This window comes from Salvelinus fontinalis, chromosome 9 (genome assembly GCF_029448725.1).
Source record: "Salvelinus fontinalis isolate EN_2023a chromosome 9, ASM2944872v1, whole genome shotgun sequence".
NCBI classification, from domain to species: domain Eukaryota; kingdom Metazoa; phylum Chordata; class Actinopteri; order Salmoniformes; family Salmonidae; genus Salvelinus; species Salvelinus fontinalis.
Window position 1 is genome coordinate 15,557,266 of NC_074673.1, and position 19,420 is coordinate 15,576,685.

A 19,420-nucleotide genomic window follows, 5' to 3' on the forward strand; every position below is an offset into this window, starting at 1 on the left:
TGAAAGCTATTGTCCCCTAAAGTGTCTCAGCTTACTCCCCAACACTGCTGGATTGAAAACGGACCGTGATGTCTGATCCTCGCCCTTAATGACCCAATCACTCCCTCTCGTTGCCATGGTAAACCACTGCCATGACCACCTAACAAATTAAACAAACAGGTGGCAGATGGCGCTTGTGGGAAAGCAGAATGGACTTCCCTCAACCAGACGATGTTGAGGGCTGCTGATAGACATCAATAATAGGATATTTCCAGAGGACTTTTCACAACCCCAATATTATTCCTTTGAATTACCCTTTACTCCGTGTAATAGATGGCACTTCGGACTGTAAAGCACATTTCAAATGCGTGTTTAGTTGATGGTCCTAGGTAGTCTACACTGTACATACCTTCAGCAGATTTCACAGGTGTAGGCTTTTATAAGACATAATGAGAAATTTCTACACACTGTTTCAAAGCTTCCCAGGGGTTCATGCTGCAATGTCACTTCCTTGTAAAGGTCATACAGACTCTGTGATGCTTATACAAATCCATATTAGAGGTCGACCGGTTATGATTTTTCAACGCCGATACAGATTATTGGATGACCAAAAAAGCCGATACCGATTAATCGTCCGATTTTTATTTTATTTATTTATTTATTTGTAATAATGACAATTACAACAATACTGAAGGAACACTTATTTTAACTTAATATAATACATCAATAAAATCAATTTAGCCTCAAATAAATAATGAAACATGTTCAATTTGGTTTAAAAATGCAAAAGCAAAGTGTTGGAGAAGAAAGTAAAAGTGCAATATGTTCCATGTAAGAAAGCTAACGTTTAAGTTCCTTGCTCAGAACATGAGAACATATGAAAGCTGGTGGATCCTTTTAACATGAGTCTTCAATATTCCCAGGTAAGAAGTTTTAGGTTGTAGTTATTATAGGAATTATAGGGCTATTTCTCTCTATAAGATTTGTATTTCATATACCTTTGACTATTGGATGTTCTTATAGTGTCACGCCCTGACCTTAGAGATCCTTTTTATGTCTCTATTTGGTTTGGTCAGGGTGTGATTTGGGGTGGGTATTCTATGTTCTTTAGTTCTATTATTTGTATTTCTATGTTTTGGCCAGGTAGGGTTCTCAATCAGGGACAGCTGTCTATCGTTGTCTCTGATTGAGAACCATACTTAGGTAGCCCTTTTTCCCACCTGTCTTTGTGGGAGGTTAACTTTGTTTGTGGCATATAGCCCTTTAGCTTCACGGTTGTTTTGGATTGTTTGTTTTTGTCGGCGTCATATAAATAAAGGAATATGTACGCTCACTACGCTGCACCTTGGTCTACTTCTGTTGACGGCTGTGACATATAGGCACTTTAGTATTGCCAGTGTAACAGTATAGCTTCCATCCCTCTCCTCGCCGCTACCTGGGCTCGAACCAGGAACACATCGACAACAGCCACCCGCGAAGCAGCGTTACTCATGCAGAGCAAGGGGAACAACTACTCCAAGTCTCAGAGCGAGTGACGTTTGAAACGCTATTAGCGCGCACCCCGCTAACTAGCTAGCCATTTCACATCGGTTACACCAGCCTAATCTCGGGAGTTGACAGGCTTGAATTCATAAACGGCAGAGCTGCTGGCAAAACGCAGGAAAGTGCTGTTTGAATGAGTGCTTACGAGCCTGCTGGTTCCCACCATCGCTCAGTCAGACTGCTCTATCAAATCATAGACTTAATTATAACATAATAACACACAGAAATACGAGTCTTAGTTTCCGAATTCGACCATATTAATGACCTATCATCTCAAAAACAAAACATTTATTATTTCAGTGAAATACGGAACCGTTCCGTATTTTATCTAACGGGTGGCATCCATCAGTCTAAATATTGCTGTTACATTGCACAACCTTCAATGTTATGTCATAATTACGTAAAATTCTGGCAAATTAGTTCGCAATGAGCCAGGCGGCCCAAACTGTTGCATATACCCTGACTCTGCGTGCAATGAACGCAAGAGAAGTGACACAATTTCACCTGGTTAATATTCCCTGCTAACCTGGATTTCTTTTAGCTAAATATGCAGGTTTAAAAATATATACTTCTGTGTATTGATTTTAAGAAAGGCATTGATGTTTATGGTTAGGTACACGTTGGGGCAACGACAGTCCTTTTTCGCGAATGCGCACTGCATCGATTATATGCAACGCAGGATACGCTAGATAGACTAGTAATATCATCAACCATGTGTAGTTATAATTAGTGATTATGATTGATTGATTGTTTTTTATAAGATAAGTTTACTGCTAGCTAGCAACTTACCTTGGCTTCTTACTGCATTCGCATAACAGGCGGGCTCTTCGTGAGACAGGTGGTTAGAGCGTTGGACTAGTTAACCGTAAGGTTGCAAAGATTGAATCCCTGAGCTGACAAGGTAAAACTCTGTCGTTCTGCCCCTGAACAAGGCAATTAACCCACCGTTCCTAGGCCGTCATTGAAAATAAGAATGTGTTCTTAACTGACTTGCCAAGTTAAATAAAGGTGTAAAAAAAAAAAAAAACGGCTAAATCGGCATCCAAAATTACCGATTTCCGATTGTCATGAAATCTTGAAATCATCCCTAATTAATCGGCCAGTCCGATTAATCGGTCGACCTCTAATCCATATACGACTGTTTCTATAGCTGAGCTGAAGGAGAACCTTCAACACTTTGTGAAGGAGACCAACTCCCAGCGGCCAGACTTCATCAAACTGGTCCGTCACGACAAGCAGGAGGGACTGATCCGTTCCCGGGTTAGTGGGTGGAGGGCCGCTAGCGCCCCCGTCGTGGCCCTGTTCGATGCCCACGTGGAGTTCAACATCGGATGGTAAGGGACTGGGATGCCATATGTGTATGTGCCCATCTGTCCAACAGCTAAAAACCTTGTGCCTATTGATGATATTTGATGTAAGTGCGGTAGAATTGATATGTGCTGCATTTTCTCAGTCATTACCTAAGAGCTATTCCATAAGCTATTACCTAAAAGAGCTAGGTTGGTAGATGAGGTAGAGGGTTTTCAGTCAGAATAATATAATATGTGACTGCCCTCAGCTCTTAAAGGCATTAGGGCTCAAAGGGTTGTTGTGCTGCTGACTGGAGTTGAGATATGAGATGTGTTGTCCATGGCAACCGAGTGTATCAGGGCTTCCTGTTGTCTGACAGAGTTGATGTGCCTGTTAATCATTCTCTCCACAGCTTGACAGCCTGACCGACGCACATATCTCTGAAGAGCCTGGGCTCAATTCAAAATAACCCCACTTACTCCTGAGATGCTTTGGCACAGATCTCAGAACACACAGGTCTCCTCACTTCTCAGAGCTACCAGATTTAATGTCTTTGACCAATGAAGTAATTTGCCTCAATGCGATGCCAGTGCTTGAAAAGCAGAGTACATGAAGCTCTCAGCTTGTCTTTTATGCACAGAAACATGTTGATATAATTACAGGTTGGCTGTTCATATTAACATTGATCTGAGGCCTTTTGTACAAAAAACAACTTTGATGCTATTTGTGTGTGTGCTGATGATCCTTCCTTTTCCAAATGTAATTACACACATATGCAAGCCCTGTGGAGATCTAACATGGTTATTTTTAATGATTGATTGAATAATGTCTGTTATTTTAAATGACAGAGGGCGACTGACTGCTATATTTAGCACCTCTCTCTGCTACTGTACATTACAATCATCAGGAGCTGTGGACATGTTGTCTAGTGCCAGTCGACAACAGATTTTCTGTCTATCTTGATGTGTTCTATCTAGTCTAAAATTGAAAACTCAAACTCCCATGAACAAGACTTCAAGTTACCTTTTAGTGAGGAGAACTACACTGAGTGTACAAAACATTAAGGACACCTTCCTAATATTGAGTTGAATCCCCCTCTTTTGCCCTCAGAACAGCCTCAGTTCGTCGAGGCATGGACTCTACAACGTGTCGAAAGCGTTCCACAGGGATGCTGGCCCATGTTGACTCCAATGCTTCCCAAAGTTGTGTCAAGTTGGCAGGATGTCCTTTGGGTGGAGGACCATTCTTGATACACACGGGAAACTGCTGCGTGTGAAAAACCCAGTAGCATTGCAGTTCTTGACACAAACCGGTGCGCCTGGCACCTACTACCAAAACCCATTCACTGGCACTTAAATATTTTGTCTTCCCCTTCACCCTCTGAATGGCTCACATGCACAATCAATTGTGCTTAAAAATCCTTATTTAACCTGTCTCCTCCCCTTCATCTACACTGATTTGGAGTGGATTTAACAAGTTACAGTACATCAATACAGGATCCTAGCTTTCACCTGGATTCACCTGGTCAGTCTGTCATGGAAAGAGCAGGTGTCCTTAATATTTTGTACACTGTATATATAAATGTGTTAAGATGTGGATCTTTAGTGGCACAGCTAGCTCTGCGATGCAGTGCCTTAGACCACTGTGCCACTCGGGACGCCCACAGAGAGATCATTTATGAAAACTTACTCCAGACCGCTCAGAACCTCAGACTGTGGTGAAGGTTCACCTTCCAAAAGGACAACGACCCTAAGCAAACAGTCAAGACAACGCAGGAGTGGCTTCGGAAACAAGTCTCTGAATGTCCTTGAGTTGCCCAGCCAGAGCCCGGACTTGAACCCGAGCGAACATTTCTGGAGAGACCTGAAAATAGCTATGCAGTAACGCTCCCCATCCAACTTGAAAGAGCTTGAGAGGATCTGCAGAGAATAATGGGAGAAACTCCCCAAATACAGGTGTGCCAAGCTTGTAGCGTCATATCCAAGAAGACTTGAGGCTGTAATTGCTGCCAAAGGTGCTTCAACAAAGTACTGAGTAAAGGGTCTGAATACTTATGTAAATGTGATATTTCCTTTTTTTATATTTTATACATTTGCAAACATTTCTAAACCTGTTTTTGTTTTGTCATTGTGGGGTATTGTATGTAGATTGGGTCTGAATACTTTCCAAATGCACTGTACATGGTAATACGCTTTATCCAACCTCATTTGTTTCACCCACCAAATCAACACATCTCATATTATGTGTGTGGCGTGGAATACTGTAACCTATAGCCATAGGACAAGAACTCATAAGGAGCCATTAACAATCAGTGGGCAGGATGAAAGACCCACATTCCCACTGTTTCCCCCCCATCTTTCCTGTGATGTTAGGGAAGTGATGAAAAATGTATGGTGAAAGGTGTTCTCCCTCATATCAGTTTCATAGGAAAAAGACACAATGTATCTCAAAGCTTCAGAACGTCCCACCATGCCTTGTGTCTTCCCAACAGGGCCGAGCCCATCCTGCTCAGGATCAAGGAGGACAGAACGCGCATCATCTCACCGTCGTTTGACAACATCAAGTATGACACGTTTGAGATCGAGGAGTATCCACTGTCTGCTCAGGGCTTTGACTGGGAGCTGTGGTGTCGCTACCTGAATCCACCCAAAACCTGGTGGACCCAGCACAACACCACCGCCCCTATCAGGTTGCTGTCAGCTAAGACTTTAACAATCAACTTATCTTCTGCTATTTCACTGGCACTGTTTCTGTTGGCATTGAGAAATCCACATGTTGTTCAGTCTTTGATTTTGATAACAGAACAATGTAAGAACTATGTGTGTGAACCTGTTGCATCAGTTTGATGTAGATGAAAGCTCTTTGTTTTTAGACAGCTGTTACTTAGTAACATGATACAGAAAATCATGCTTATTCTTGACAGATAAAAAGGAATAGGCCAACAACTTTGTAGGTTTATTATTGAAAACAAATGTTTATCATGAAATCAAATGTGCATAATCTTCAGCTGAGCACTTAGTGTTACAAATAAATTAGCAAGTACTAGGAAGTAGTTCATAGAACTAAAGCGCATAAACGACTGTTTCTCTCTCTTTTGCCATCTTTGTACCAGGAGCCCAGCTCTAATTGGCTGTTTTGTGGTGGACAGGAAGTACTTTGAGAAGATTGGTCTATTGGATGAGGGAATGGAGGTCTATGGTGGAGAGAATGTGGAGCTTGGCATCAGGGTGAGTGGAGTCCAAATTATAATCAGCTCAATAATATGTTTAAATAGGGCCAAATCCTAACTTGAGATCGGTCCCCCATTGACATCAATGAGTAATTTACACAAAAGTCTCAGTTACGTACATGCCCAGATTTCTAGTTAGGATTTGAGGACTCTTAAACTCATTAGTGTGTGTAATAATCCACTGCTGCACTACTGTCTGTTGCTGGCAGATACAACCAGTCAGCTCAGCACTCCTCCAGATGGGCCATGGGAGGAGCTGCAGTGTGTCAGGAACCCCCACCTTCCCCCATGGTGTGCTGAAACTCGACCAGCTCAGCGACTTGCACACTTGCATATAGCCATAGATCTGAAAGTATATCAAAAAAACACTTAGACGAACCCTAATTACTACGGGACATGCATGCACACTGCACATAGAATAGAACGGGCTTGCAGGCTCAAACCTGGCAATTTGATTGGTAAACTCATGCGGACACTCGCAATGGCTGCCTGGTAGTGTGATACAACAATTTCCATGGTTATTTGGAATGTTCTATTACTGATGCTGGATTGCCATGGTAATGTAGAATGTTTATTCCAGTGGAGGCTGGTGGGAGGAGATGTAGGAGGCGGGCTCATTGTACTGGCTGGAATGGAATAAATGGAACGGTATCAAACACATCACATATATGGAAACCACGTTTGACTCTGTTCCATGTATTCCATTCCAGCCATTACAATGAGCCCGTCCTCCTATAGCTCCTTCCACCACCTTCCACTGGTTTATTTAAATGATGCTAACTGAAGGAATGTAGTTTTTCTAATGTCAGTTGAGTTGACTCAACAAATCACAGCACAGATTGAATGGTACACTTCCTGCTTTTACTTCTTGGCATGGGCACCCTCAAAATGGCTGCCAGTCCACCCATTATTCCATCATTGACTTGAATGGGGAATCCTGTTATATTCATTCTATTTCTATGGTGGGTCCTGTGTAGATATTTGTGCATCCTTTCCCTTGCAGCTTTGTGGTGCTGCAGTATCAGAAGGGAAGGGAACAGCCAACTCTTTGGTAGGAGTAAATCCCGTCCTTCACTCTGAAGACCGGGTGTTATAATAATTGGTCAGAGCAGCTGTGGTTCCAGCTGTCACTCCCTAGACTGCATCTTACAGTAGCTTCTCTAATGGCTAACTTCATCCTTCTGAAGGGAGAAATGTGCTCTCTAGCAACTGTATTGCTTTATGGATCTGGCAAGTGGAGGTTGATGTTTATTGGGATGGGTCTGGTCCTGGAGGCAGAACCGAGCGATTTTAGATGGGCCAGTTGCAAATTCTAAATTGTCTGTATTGTAAAAATATATGTAAACAAAAAATAGGTTTTTGGTCTTAATTTAAGGTTAGGCATTTGGTTTAGCAGTGTGGTTAGGGTTAGGTTTAAAATGACATTTTATGACTTTGTGGTTGTGCCAGCTAGTGACCATTCTGCAGAGCTGCCTCCAGAACAAGATTCAGGACAAAAAACTCTAACCTGCTGGCTAAATGGGAAATTCTTATTGTGTGGAAATATGGCAAAAGTTCAAGGACTGTCCATACACTACATGGTCAAAAGTATGTGGATATCCCTTCAAATTAGTGGATTAGGCTGACCGGCGTTTAAAATTGAGCACAGCCATGCAATCTCCAGACAAACATTGGCAGTAGAATGGCCCGTACTGAAGAGCTCAGTGACTTTCAACCTGGCACTGTCATAGGATGCCACCTTTCCAACAAGTATGTTCATCACATATCTGCCCTGGTCAAATGTAAGTGCTGTTATTGTGACGTGGAAACGTCTAAGAGCAGCAATGTCTCAGCTGCGAAGTGGTAGACCGTTATGGTCTATGATAGACGCTCACAGAATGGGACCACCGAGTGCTGAAAATCATCTGTCCTCGGTTGTAATACTCACTACCATTCCAAACTGCCTCTGGAACAGAGCACCTGAGTGGAGTTGAGCCGTTGGAAATCCCACTCATCGGTCATCGCTCCATGTGCTTTCATACTGTGCTGCTAAAAACTGCTCCGTGCTCACATGAAAAACAACTGCCGCTCCAAATTCGCTCCATTCATTCAAATCACAATTTAACCAACACCCATCTATTTTTGTGACTACCTGAACCTACCAATTGTTTTTTAAGTATTGAAACCAAACCATATGGATTTTAATTAAAAGTATTTGAATAAACATGAAAAGGTGAATGTAAGAAGCAAACATAATTTCAAATAGCCTATATGTCATATTTAACAGCATATAAACACTTTAAATAGGCTAGGAGCCAGACAGGGAGCCTGAGAAGGAATGAAAATTAATTATTTAGGTGATATTATTTCAATTATTTGAAGGCTATAGCATTGTGAAGCATTTGTGAGTGCAACACAATAGGCTGGTGTGGACATAAAGCGCTCAGTATTTAAATAACATTTAGTTGTATTAAATCTTTATGGTCTATAAATTGCGCATATAGGCTGTGACTTACTTAGAATTAAATACACATTAAACAAAAAATTACTTGGTGCCTTTAAAAAAAATTTTTTTAAATAAATCTTTAGAAACACGAGTCTGGCCAGTCTGTGGCTTCTGGCTCATGTGATGGTGCCTGGAGAGCAGGCCAGAAGTGGATAATATCCTCTCCACGCTTGCAAAGCCACTGGGGATGATAAACACCCTTTTGGCCACTCTCTTGACAGTTTTTTGTATTTCATTTTTTATATATAGCTAGGCCTGAAGGTTTTTAGGCAAAATAACCCAATCAAAACGGAATGCTCTTTGAATGTGGGAATATGCCAGGCCTATTGGGCTAAAATCAATTATGGCCCATTGTATAGATAATTGTACGAAAATGAACGAAACGTTTAAGAGATCAGATTTTTTGTTTATAATTCTTTGCTATAATGACACACTTAGTTAATGACCAACCTTGTTCCTTTCTTTTAGCATGCTTTTGGGATATGATTATTTTCAAATTCCGCAATGCTTCTTTAGTTGTGGACAACACACTCCCTCTCTTACTCTTGGACCTCATCTTTATAAGTCCCCTTGATTTAGCACCTGTGTGTTTTAATCAGTTTCTTTATGAAAATATTTAGCGAACTTTGACAGTAGCTAAATCAGGGGGCTATAGCAGCACACAGGTATACTACAAATGCATGCTGGGGCAGGATGCCCTGAGCTCGTGAAGTGAGTGCTACTGAAGAGAAATTGGAGCGGGCGAGAAGGCCGATGCTCCAGCCTTTGTGAATCTCGCTCCAGTCAAATTGGGCACGCTCCTTGCTCCGCTCCAGATCCGTTCTGCTCACATATTCTGCTCTCGAAGTAACGTCAGCACAAAACTGCTCGTTGGGAGCTTCATGAAATGGGTTTCCATGGCCGAGCAGCCGCCCGCAGCCTAAGATCACTATGCGCAATGCCAAGTGTCGGCTGGAGTGGTGTATAGCTTGCCACCATTGGACTCTGGAGCAGTAGAAATGCGTTCTCTGGAGTGATGAATCACGCTTCACCATCTGGCAGTCCGACAGACTAATCTAGGTTTCAAGGATGTCAGGAGAACACTACCTGCCCGAATACATAATGCCAACTGTAAAGTTTGGTGGAGGAGAAATAATGGTCTGGGGCTGTTTTTCATGTTTTGGACTAGGCCCCTTAGTTCCAGTGAAGGGAAATCTTAACACTACAGCATACAATGACTTTCTAGACAATTCTGTGCTTCGAACTTTGTGGCAACAGTTTGGGGAAGGCCCTTTCATGTTTCAGCATGACAATTCCCCCGTGCACAAAGTGAGGTCCATACAGAAATGGTTTGTTGAGATTGGTGTGGAAGAACTTGACTGGCCTGCACAGAGCCCTGACATCAACCCCATCGAACACTTTTAGGATGAATCGGCCGACTGCGAGCCTAATCGCCCGACATCAGTGGCCGACCTCACTAATGCTATTGTGGCTGAATGAAGGCAAGTCTCCGCAGCAATGTTCCAACATCTTGTGGAAAGACTTCCCAGAAGAGTGGAGGCTGTTTATAGTAGCAAAGGGGGACCAACTCCATATTAATGCCCATGATTTCGGAATGAGATGTTCGACGAACAAGTGTCCACATACTTTTAGCCATGTAGTGTATAACCCTATTGAGACAGATGTTGGTATAAAGATCCATTGAATCTGTGGAGAATCACGATTATCAGGGTGCTGGAGTTTATTTTTAGTACAGTACAGAAAAAGCATAGCCTGTCCTAACAGGCTATGTGTGCGAGTGCATATGTAATCCCCTCTATCTTTGCAGATAACAGAAACTCAAGTCATGGATAATCAGTGTTGTTGTCAATGTAAATGAGGCATTTTGTTAACGGAATCCGGAATTACACTTCTTTCCACAGGGCATAACATCTCCCGTAGTGAATAGTTCTATTTAGGGCTGCCAAAACAAGGGGAATCATCAGTAATGGGATTTGTCTGTTTTTCTACCAATGCTTCGTCCCTGGTTCCCCATAACCACATGTTATGCTTTAATAAAGACTTTATTTATAGGTCTATCATCATTATGTCTGTTTTCCCACTGTATATTTGCTGCTGATTTTTCCCATTAGATTACTTTAGAATCTTATCTCAGCAGGCAGTCATTTTCTGAATAAATTGCGATTTACAACTCATTTGTTAGCCCCCATCAGATTCTCAATTAGAAAACTTTTCCTTTGAGTTCCTGACCCAGTTGTGTGTTTAGTTTATGACAATGAACATGTGGGTGAAACAATTCAGCACTCATAATAACTGATATTTCTAGTCCTGGACACTTCCTTATACCTTCCTCACCCACGTACAGCCAGGTGTATTGTTGTCTGGCGATACAGTTGTCTCCAGTCCAAAATAGTAGGCACATGCTCCGTATAATCCCCATGAGAAGGATTTTCCTCTGAGAGAAAGTAAAGGAAGAGCTCTTGGGGCTCTACCCAGCAGGAGTATATTGGAGGATAAAAGAAGACTCTCGCACACTCTATCTCTCACTCTCTTTGACTTTCTCTCTCTCATACACACAGGCTGATATGCTACATTATATGCTAAATAATAGCTCCTCATAACCCTTTACAGTAAGTCCCTTTACAAAATATGGTGATTCGTAAAAGCTGTTTGGAGACGTGGTAGCTCTACAGTAGTCCAAAAGTTTGTGTGAGATGTGGCAGACAGTCTTTATATGACAGATAATTTACTAACGCTGACTTCCTTACATCTAACCCTGTGTTCACTACTGAGCTCTGTACACTTCCAAGGCTATACTCAACTTCCTACCTCTTTTGAAATATGTTATTTGGCCTTTTTTCTGTATGTAACTCCAGGTATGGCAATGTGGGGGCAGTGTGGAGGTTTTGCCCTGTTCTCGGATAGCGCATATCGAGCGTGCTCACAAGCCCTACACTCAAGACCTGACTGCTCATGTGCGGCGGAATGCACTTAGGGTGGCCGAGGTGTGGATGGACGAATACAAGAACCATGTTTACATGGCCTGGAACGTTCCCCCACAGGTGAAGACCACAGCCTCCATATAGAGTGGGTCATTATCTAACCCTCCTGACCATGTGACCTGAGCAGAAAATAATCCAGGCCCTAGTCAATTCAGTCTAAACTTGGATTCCATAAATGTTTTATTTAATGATAGGTTATGACATGTGGGTATCCATCACAGGAAGCTCGTGAGGGGAGGCTGGCTCATGATAATGGCTGGAATGGAGTGAATAGAACGGTATCAAACACCTGTTTGATACTGTTCCATTTATCTGTTCCAGTCATTACTATGAACCGTCCTCCCCAATTAAGCTGCCACCACCCACCTGTGTTATCCATGTGTTGGTGTGTCTATTTCTAGAACTCAGGGATTGACATTGGGGACCTCTCGGAGAGGAAGGCTTTGAGAAACAGACTGCAGTGTAAATCTTTCAGCTGGTTCTTGGCCAACATCTACTCTGAGATGAGAACCTACAGTGACACAGTTGCCTATGGAGTGGTGAGTATGTTATGATATCTGTACGTCTCAGCCTTCTCTTTGTTTCTTTTCCAAAATAGCACAAGATGGCTGTACCCTACATGTGCAGCATATCACCTCGTATGACAATGTCACTCATCATAGAAAGTCATGCTATATTGTGCTGGTAATGTGAGGTAAGAACGTGCATGAGTCGTTTCACGAAAAGAGTGCCTTTTGTGTCCCTTTGATATTTTAAGTAGAAATTGGGCACCAATACTGAATTTTAAAGCCTGTTAAATGAAGTGCTCTTTTTAATATAGACCACATGGAGAATTCAATAAATCAGATTTGTTTTATTTTTATGAAACGGCTTGCTAAAGTGCCGAAATTCAGCAACACTGTCACTTCTAGGAAGATTTCAACCCACTTAACCCCAAAATGTCTCCAAGTTTCACCATCATTGTAAAGCCCTAGTTATTTTGTTCCTTTGACAAAGTCATTTCTGGAGATTATTATTTATTTCATGTGATTAGTGTTTAATCTACGTCTGTCCCTCGTTTTAAGGTCAACCCTGTTACTAGAACCTCTCTTTTTAATATGGTGAAACTTATTTTTTAAATACTTTTTTCAAAAGAAACATTGAACATCTAATAGTCAAATCATAGTGTAGAAGGAGGTAAGCTGGTTATACTCTTGGCCATATTCGAGTGTGTTTTGTGGTGGAAAACTGAGCGGGTCAAGCATATAACACGTCAACCCTGTATCCCATAGATAGACAGGCTAGAAATGTATTAGCAATTGAAAAAAAATTGTTCACTTGCATTCAATTGCCACTCCCTGTTCCACAAAACAAGCTTTCATTCCCCCTGTTTCGAGGGGATTTGTAGCTGATTTAAGATGAAATCGTCAACCCTGTTACTTTATTTGTCACTTAATAGGCACTTACTGTAGTCATTTTTTGTATTTTAAACTCTTGATGGGAAAACGTGTTTTTTTCATGAAGTCGAACATATCCTTTTCATGACAGAATGTTAAAATTAGGTGAAATCTAAATTTTTTTGGACAAATTTACACTTCTCAAAAGGCACCGAATTGGTGGAACAACCCACATACTGTTCATGCTGAAACAGTCTTTTGAAATATCTTAGCAAGAACATTACTGTCATAGGAGTACATTTCAAGCCACAGCTTGAGGACATACCTCCACTGAAGCAATGAAAGGTTGAAGGTCAGTTGTATTTAAACATGAGTAATAAAAGGGTCCAAAAATAACGTGACGAACCCTCTAGTGCTTTGCTTGGTTGTTTGATGAGCACATCGCAACTGTGTTAGAAATTTTTGATGTGGGATCATGACACTACTCAGCATGTGTGGGAGTCAAGCTGTGAATATGATTATGAAGGCATTGCTATCAAAATAACTTCTTGAAACACATTTGAAGAATACATATTTGACCAATGATAGTTATCTTTAAGCTGAACTGAATATTAGTGCATTGTTGAGTGATATTATCATAACAATAACATGTATTACACAATATCATATTAAAAAGTGCGATTTTTATTTATTTTTGTAGCTGTAGCTCTAAAATGTGACTCAATTTGTTGTCAAACTGATTCCGCAGGACTAATGGCATCCCCTTTATTTAGTTGCAAAACACATTTCTTCCCTTGTTGATGTGAGGATAATGAAAAACAATTGTTTCAACTATTGTGTTCTCTGTATTTAGCCTAAAGTGCTTCCATTTGTCAAACTCTTCGTTCCACAGACCACTTGTGTGCTGTGTCATTCTATCATTAACAGACTAATTAACCGTTGTCGTTGGCCAGACAGAAGAAGGCACAGCTTAAGTGCTTTTCCGAAACAGATTGTCCGTTATCGCATGGAGAGCGATAACTTCTGCATCCTTAATCCGTCTCCATCCCTGCCTCATGGTTATGTGGTTGAAACAGCCTTGGTTTTCCTCCTCTGTCTCCTCCAGTTGAAGAACGCTCTGAGGAGTGACCTGTGTCTAGACCAGGGGCCTGACTCGGACAACATCCCCATCCTGTACATCTGTCATGGGATGACGCCACAGGTGAGTGCCCTCTGACCCCTCCATCTGTAAGGTCACTACCAATTTTGTCCTGGTCCTAACGTATATGCCACAGCAATTACTGAATTACTAGGTCTTTCCCCCACTTAAAATAAGATCCTTGCTCTAACTATGACTCAGGCTATTCATCCTTATTTCCTTGTCTGTTGTTCAATATTAAAGCTTTTGGAAAAGGTATTAATGTTTCTAAATGCCTAGTGCTTTTATACTACTTGTCCCTTTTTACTACTTTGTAATGTGCTGGATTTTACAGCAAAAAAGAACAATTTTGTTTGTCCGTCTACATATTCACATTGAATAATTTATAATTGCAACAAGACAGTCTAGTACTGCATCTCTGTTGTCAGAAGTCAATATGATCGATTGGTGCCTGAAATGTTAATCCTTTGGCTTCTCTCTGGGTCATACCCAGCTACTGGATCTCTCCGAACTGCTGCGTGAACACTTTTCTCTCTCACTGTCACAATAAATGTTCATTTTATCCCTGAGACATTTAGCTCATGTAAGAAAATGTACTTATTATGCATAACTTTTTATACATTTTTGCTGAAACCCAAGATATGAGATTATCAATTGTTAAGCTGCTTGGTCCAAAGTGCAGTTTAGTTCTAGACAGTAACTCTACAGGATTTACTGTAGAATACAAACTGAGATAAGATAATGTTTTACATTGGGTATGCAGGCTGAAGCCAAGCCAAATAGCAGTACATGTCCTCTGCATCTGTACTACGATGGAGTGTGTAGGCCTATACAAACTCTATCAGAGTATAATCTGGGTATGGAGGGGAATGGTGGTGAATGTCAGGGACCAGGAACTAATTAGATAGTGATGGCCTGTTTATTATTGAGGAGGTAGAAGGGTGTTTCTTGTGGGAACAGATGGGCTGCCATGCCACCAGGAGATTCTCCCCTCTCAGCAGGGATCCTCATTTGTACATCTCCCAGTGTTCCTCATTAGAACTGGTCTTACCTAGGAGACCAGACCCTCTAGACTGTATGGAGATGAAGCTCCAACTGGCACTGAACGTGTGTTTGTGTGTGTGTGTGGAGCAGTGGCGTGAAGTACTGACACCCAAAAGTACTTGTTACATTGGAATGCTTAGCAGGACAGGAAAATGGTCCAATTCACGTACTTATCAAGAGAACACGTGATCATCCCTACTGCCTCTGATCTGGTGGACTCACTACACAAATGCATCATTTGCAAATTATGTCTAAGTGTTGAAGTCTGCCCCTGGCTGTCTGTACATTTTAAAAACAAGAAAATTTACTTTCACTTTTACTTAAGGATCTATACTTTAACTAAAGTATGACAATTGGGTACTTTTTCCACCACTGGTGAGAACACTTTAGGGATCCATATTGCTTATCAAAGGATCTTATCAAAGAGCCCTCTACATGTTACTGCAGAGAGCGGAAGGGATACCTTCGTACAGGAAAAAAGTGTATTAAATTGGTTATTCTATCTTTACTGGTTTGCTCTATACTGTAGTACCAAAGGTGGTTGTTTTCAGTCGTCTCAGTCATACCTGTTGAAAGTTACTTTACATTACTTCTGCTAATTACCTTTACATGATATCGTCACTGTCTGATGAACATCTCTTATCACCTTAATAAACTTTTCAGGAAATATATAAAAAATATATATATATTTTCCCATTAATGAACATACAATTATGAAATGTACAGAGTACATTGAGGGGAGTTAGTGGTTTTAATAAATGTAAAAAAATATTGAATTACAAGGTTTTCATCAGACATCAACGATATGGTATCTATTATTTGTGAAATTTGTGTTTATAATGAAGTATGTAGGAGTTGGTTCTGATTACAGTAGAGACCGCATGTCTTCCTTGCATAGCAAATGAACAGAAAGCGACTGCATCAGCAGGCGAAAGATAGAGGGTTTCAATTTGCTATGAAGTCCTTGCAGAGCTCATTGAAGAGGGATTAATAAATGTTGGCTGTGTTATGTACAAATCCTCATCGGGATGAAGGCTCTTCTCGCAATGAGTACGTCGGTGGTTCAGACATACTCTCTTTCTATTCCTCGTTCAGAGAGCTTTGTTCCACACGGCTCAGTTTAAAAACGTAGAAATATTTTTCATTCATCTTTAAAGTGATACTTCAGGATTTAGCATTAGCACAATGACTGGAAGTCTATGGGTGTAGCATGCTAGGATATACCTGTAGACTTCCAGTCATTGCGCTAAAGCTAGTTAGCATTGGCTCACAAAACTACCTCTAACTTCCTTCATACTGGACACAGACACATGAAAACGCTATTCACGAGTTAATTTGACTCTGGGGAAATGTATTTCTTAGTGATCCCCATTTAGCTGTTGCAAAGGCAGCAGCTACGCTTCCTGGGGTCCAATCACATTAAGGTACTTACATTACATAGAAAACAAAAGAGAAAACAAAAGATAAAACAGTACATCATAACATTATTACACCTCTACATATCTACAATACAAAATGTATAATACCACCATTCAACAATATTACAATGTACGTGTGTGTGTGCTAGCTCTTGTGTGCGTATGCATGTGTCTGTACCTTTGTGTGTGTCTCACAGTCCCCGCTGTTCCATAAGGTGTATTTTTACCAGATTTCTTTTGTATACGATTTTACTGCTTGCATCAGTTACCTGATGTGGAATAGAGTTTCATTTAGTCATGGCTCTATGTAGTACTGTGCTCCTCCCATAGTCTGTTCTGAACTTGGGGATTGTTAAGAGACCTCTGGTGGCATGTCTTGTGGGGTATACATGGGTGTCCAAGCTGTGTGCTAGTCGTTTAAACAGACAGCTCGGTGTATTCAGCTTGTCAACACTTCTTACAAAACAAGTAGTGATGAAGTCAATCTCTCTTCCACTTTGAGCCATGAGAGATTGAAAGACTGGACCTAAAATTCTGTATAAACGATCATACGAGGTTTTGCAATGATTCCTATGTCGAATATGTAAAAAATGTTGGTTGGTCAGATGTGTGTAATGAGGAACATCCTGATGCTGCACTTGAAGCATTTATGAAACTGCTTCTTCTGTTGACTGATAGGCATACGCGGATCAAGAAACTGACTGTTAGAACTGCCAAATCCCCATAGATAGATGATGAATTGAAAAACTGTATGGCTGAGAGGATGAGGCAAAGGGAATAGCAAATAGGTCTGACAACACAGCAGACTAGCAAACATACAGTCAATGGAAGAAATCGCGTAACTAAACTAAACGAAGAAACTATACTATGGGACAAAGATAACTTATATAAAGAATGATAGTAAAAGGCTCAGGAGTACTTTAAATGAAATTCTAGGCAAAAAAGCAAAGTCTGGCTCCATCCTTCATTGAGGCAGATGGCTTGTTCATAACAAAACCCTTTGATATTGCCAACTACTTTAATAACTTTTTTGTTGACATGATTAGCAAACTAAAGCATGACATGCAAACATCATGCTGAGCGTTCATATTCATGTATAATGGACCAAATAATGAAAGACAATCACTTTGGTTTTGAGTACCACAAAGTTGGTGGGGAAGAGGTGATTATAAAAATGTTTTGCAATCCATAAACAAGGACAAACCACCTGGTATCGACAACCTGGATGATAAATTGATGAGTCTGGTAGAGGAATAAATTGTGCCACATCTTCAATTTAAGCCTGGAAGACCATGTGCCCTTCATACATGGAGGGAGGCAAAGGTCATTCCACTGCCCAAGAAAAGCAGAGTACCCTTTAATGGTTCAAACAGCCGAACAATCATCCTGTTACAAGTGCTTAGCAAAAAAAAATTTGGAATGGTGTTTGATGAAATGCAAAGTTATTTAACAGAAAACAAATTACCAGACCTTCAGCATGCTTATAAGGAAGGGCACTAAACATGGGGCGGCAGGTAGCCTAGTGGTTAGAGCGTTGGACTAGTAACTGAAAAATTGCAAGATCGAATCCCTGAGCTGACAAAGTAAAAATCTGTCGTTCTGAACATGGCAGTTAACCCTCTGTTCCTAGGCCATCATTGAAAATAAGAATTTGTTTTTAACTGGCCTGGTACTGACACAAATGACTGATGATTGGCTGAAAGAAATTGATAGTAGGAAGATTGTGGGAGCTGTTCTGTTAGACTTCAGTTCTGCTTTTGATGTCCTTGATCATAACCTATTGCTGAAAACTTCAGTTATGTATTTGCATCATCTGCCATACTATGGATTTAGAGTTACCTATCTAATAGAACAGAGGGTTTTCATTAATGGAAGCCTATCATGCAAATTCAGTTGTGTGGTGTACAGCAGGGCAGCCGGCTAAGGCCATTATTGTTTTCTGTTTTTACTAATGACCTTCCACCGACCTTGAATAAAGCCTATGTGTCTGTGTAACGGGGCGATTGAGCAAGTTGAGGAGACTAAACTGCTGGGTGTAACCCTAGATAGCAAGCTGTCATGGTCAAAACATATACACTTAATGGTTGCTAAAATGGGAAAAGGTATTTTTGTGATAGGGCGTTGCTCTGCCTTCTTGACATCTCATTCGACCAGACAGGTCCTACAGACCCTAGTTTTGTTGCACCTGGACTACTGTTCAGCTGTGTGGTCATGTGCGAGAAAGAGGGACATAGGTAAATTGCAGTTGGTCCAGAACAAAGCAGCACATATCACACATGTACAGTGGGGAGAACAAGTATTTGATACACTGCCGATTTTGCAGGTTTTCCTACTTACAAAGCATGAGAGGTCTGTAATTTTTATCATAGGTACACTTCAACTGTGAGAGACGGAATCTAAAACAAAAATCCAGAAAATCACATTGTATGATTTTTAAGTAATTCATTTGCATTTTATTGCATGACATAAGTATTTGATCGCCTACCAACCAGTAAGAATTCCGGCTCTCACAGACCTGTTAGTTTTTCTTTAAGAAGCCCTCCTGTTCTCCACTCATTACCTGTATTAACTGCACCTGTTTGAACTCGTTACCTGTATAATAGACACCTGTCCACACACTCAATCAAACAGACTCCAACCTCTCCACAATGGCCAAGAACAGAGAGCTGTGTAAGGACATCAGGGATAAAATTGTAGACCTGCACAAGGTTGGGATGGGCTACAGGACAATAGGCAAGCAGCTTGGTGAGAAGGCAACAACTGTTGGCGCAATTATTAGAAAATGGAAGAAGTTCAAGATGACGGTCAATCACCCTCGGTCTGGGGCGCCATGCAAGATCTCACCTCGTGGGGCATCAATGATCATGAGGAAGGTGAGGGATCAGCCCAGAACTACATGGCAGGACCTGGTCAATGACCTGAAGAGAGCTGGGACCAC

At 41.1% G+C, this 19,420-nt stretch overlaps 1 protein-coding gene across 1 annotated transcript in view; it reads left to right on the plus strand.

Annotated features, from left to right (window-relative positions):
- The window catches only part of LOC129862146 (polypeptide N-acetylgalactosaminyltransferase 18-like), a 77,073-nt gene that overhangs the window by 42,721 nt on the left and 14,932 nt on the right, over nt 1-19,420 (plus strand). The window contains exons 4-9 of the mRNA XM_055933526.1: nt 2,672-2,855; nt 5,303-5,500; nt 5,924-6,038; nt 11,381-11,566; nt 11,908-12,045; nt 13,988-14,083. Of these exons, the coding sequence (XP_055789501.1) occupies nt 2,672-2,855; nt 5,303-5,500; nt 5,924-6,038; nt 11,381-11,566; nt 11,908-12,045; nt 13,988-14,083 (917 nt within the window). The remainder of the gene's footprint in view (nt 1-2,671; nt 2,856-5,302; nt 5,501-5,923; nt 6,039-11,380; nt 11,567-11,907; nt 12,046-13,987; nt 14,084-19,420) is intronic.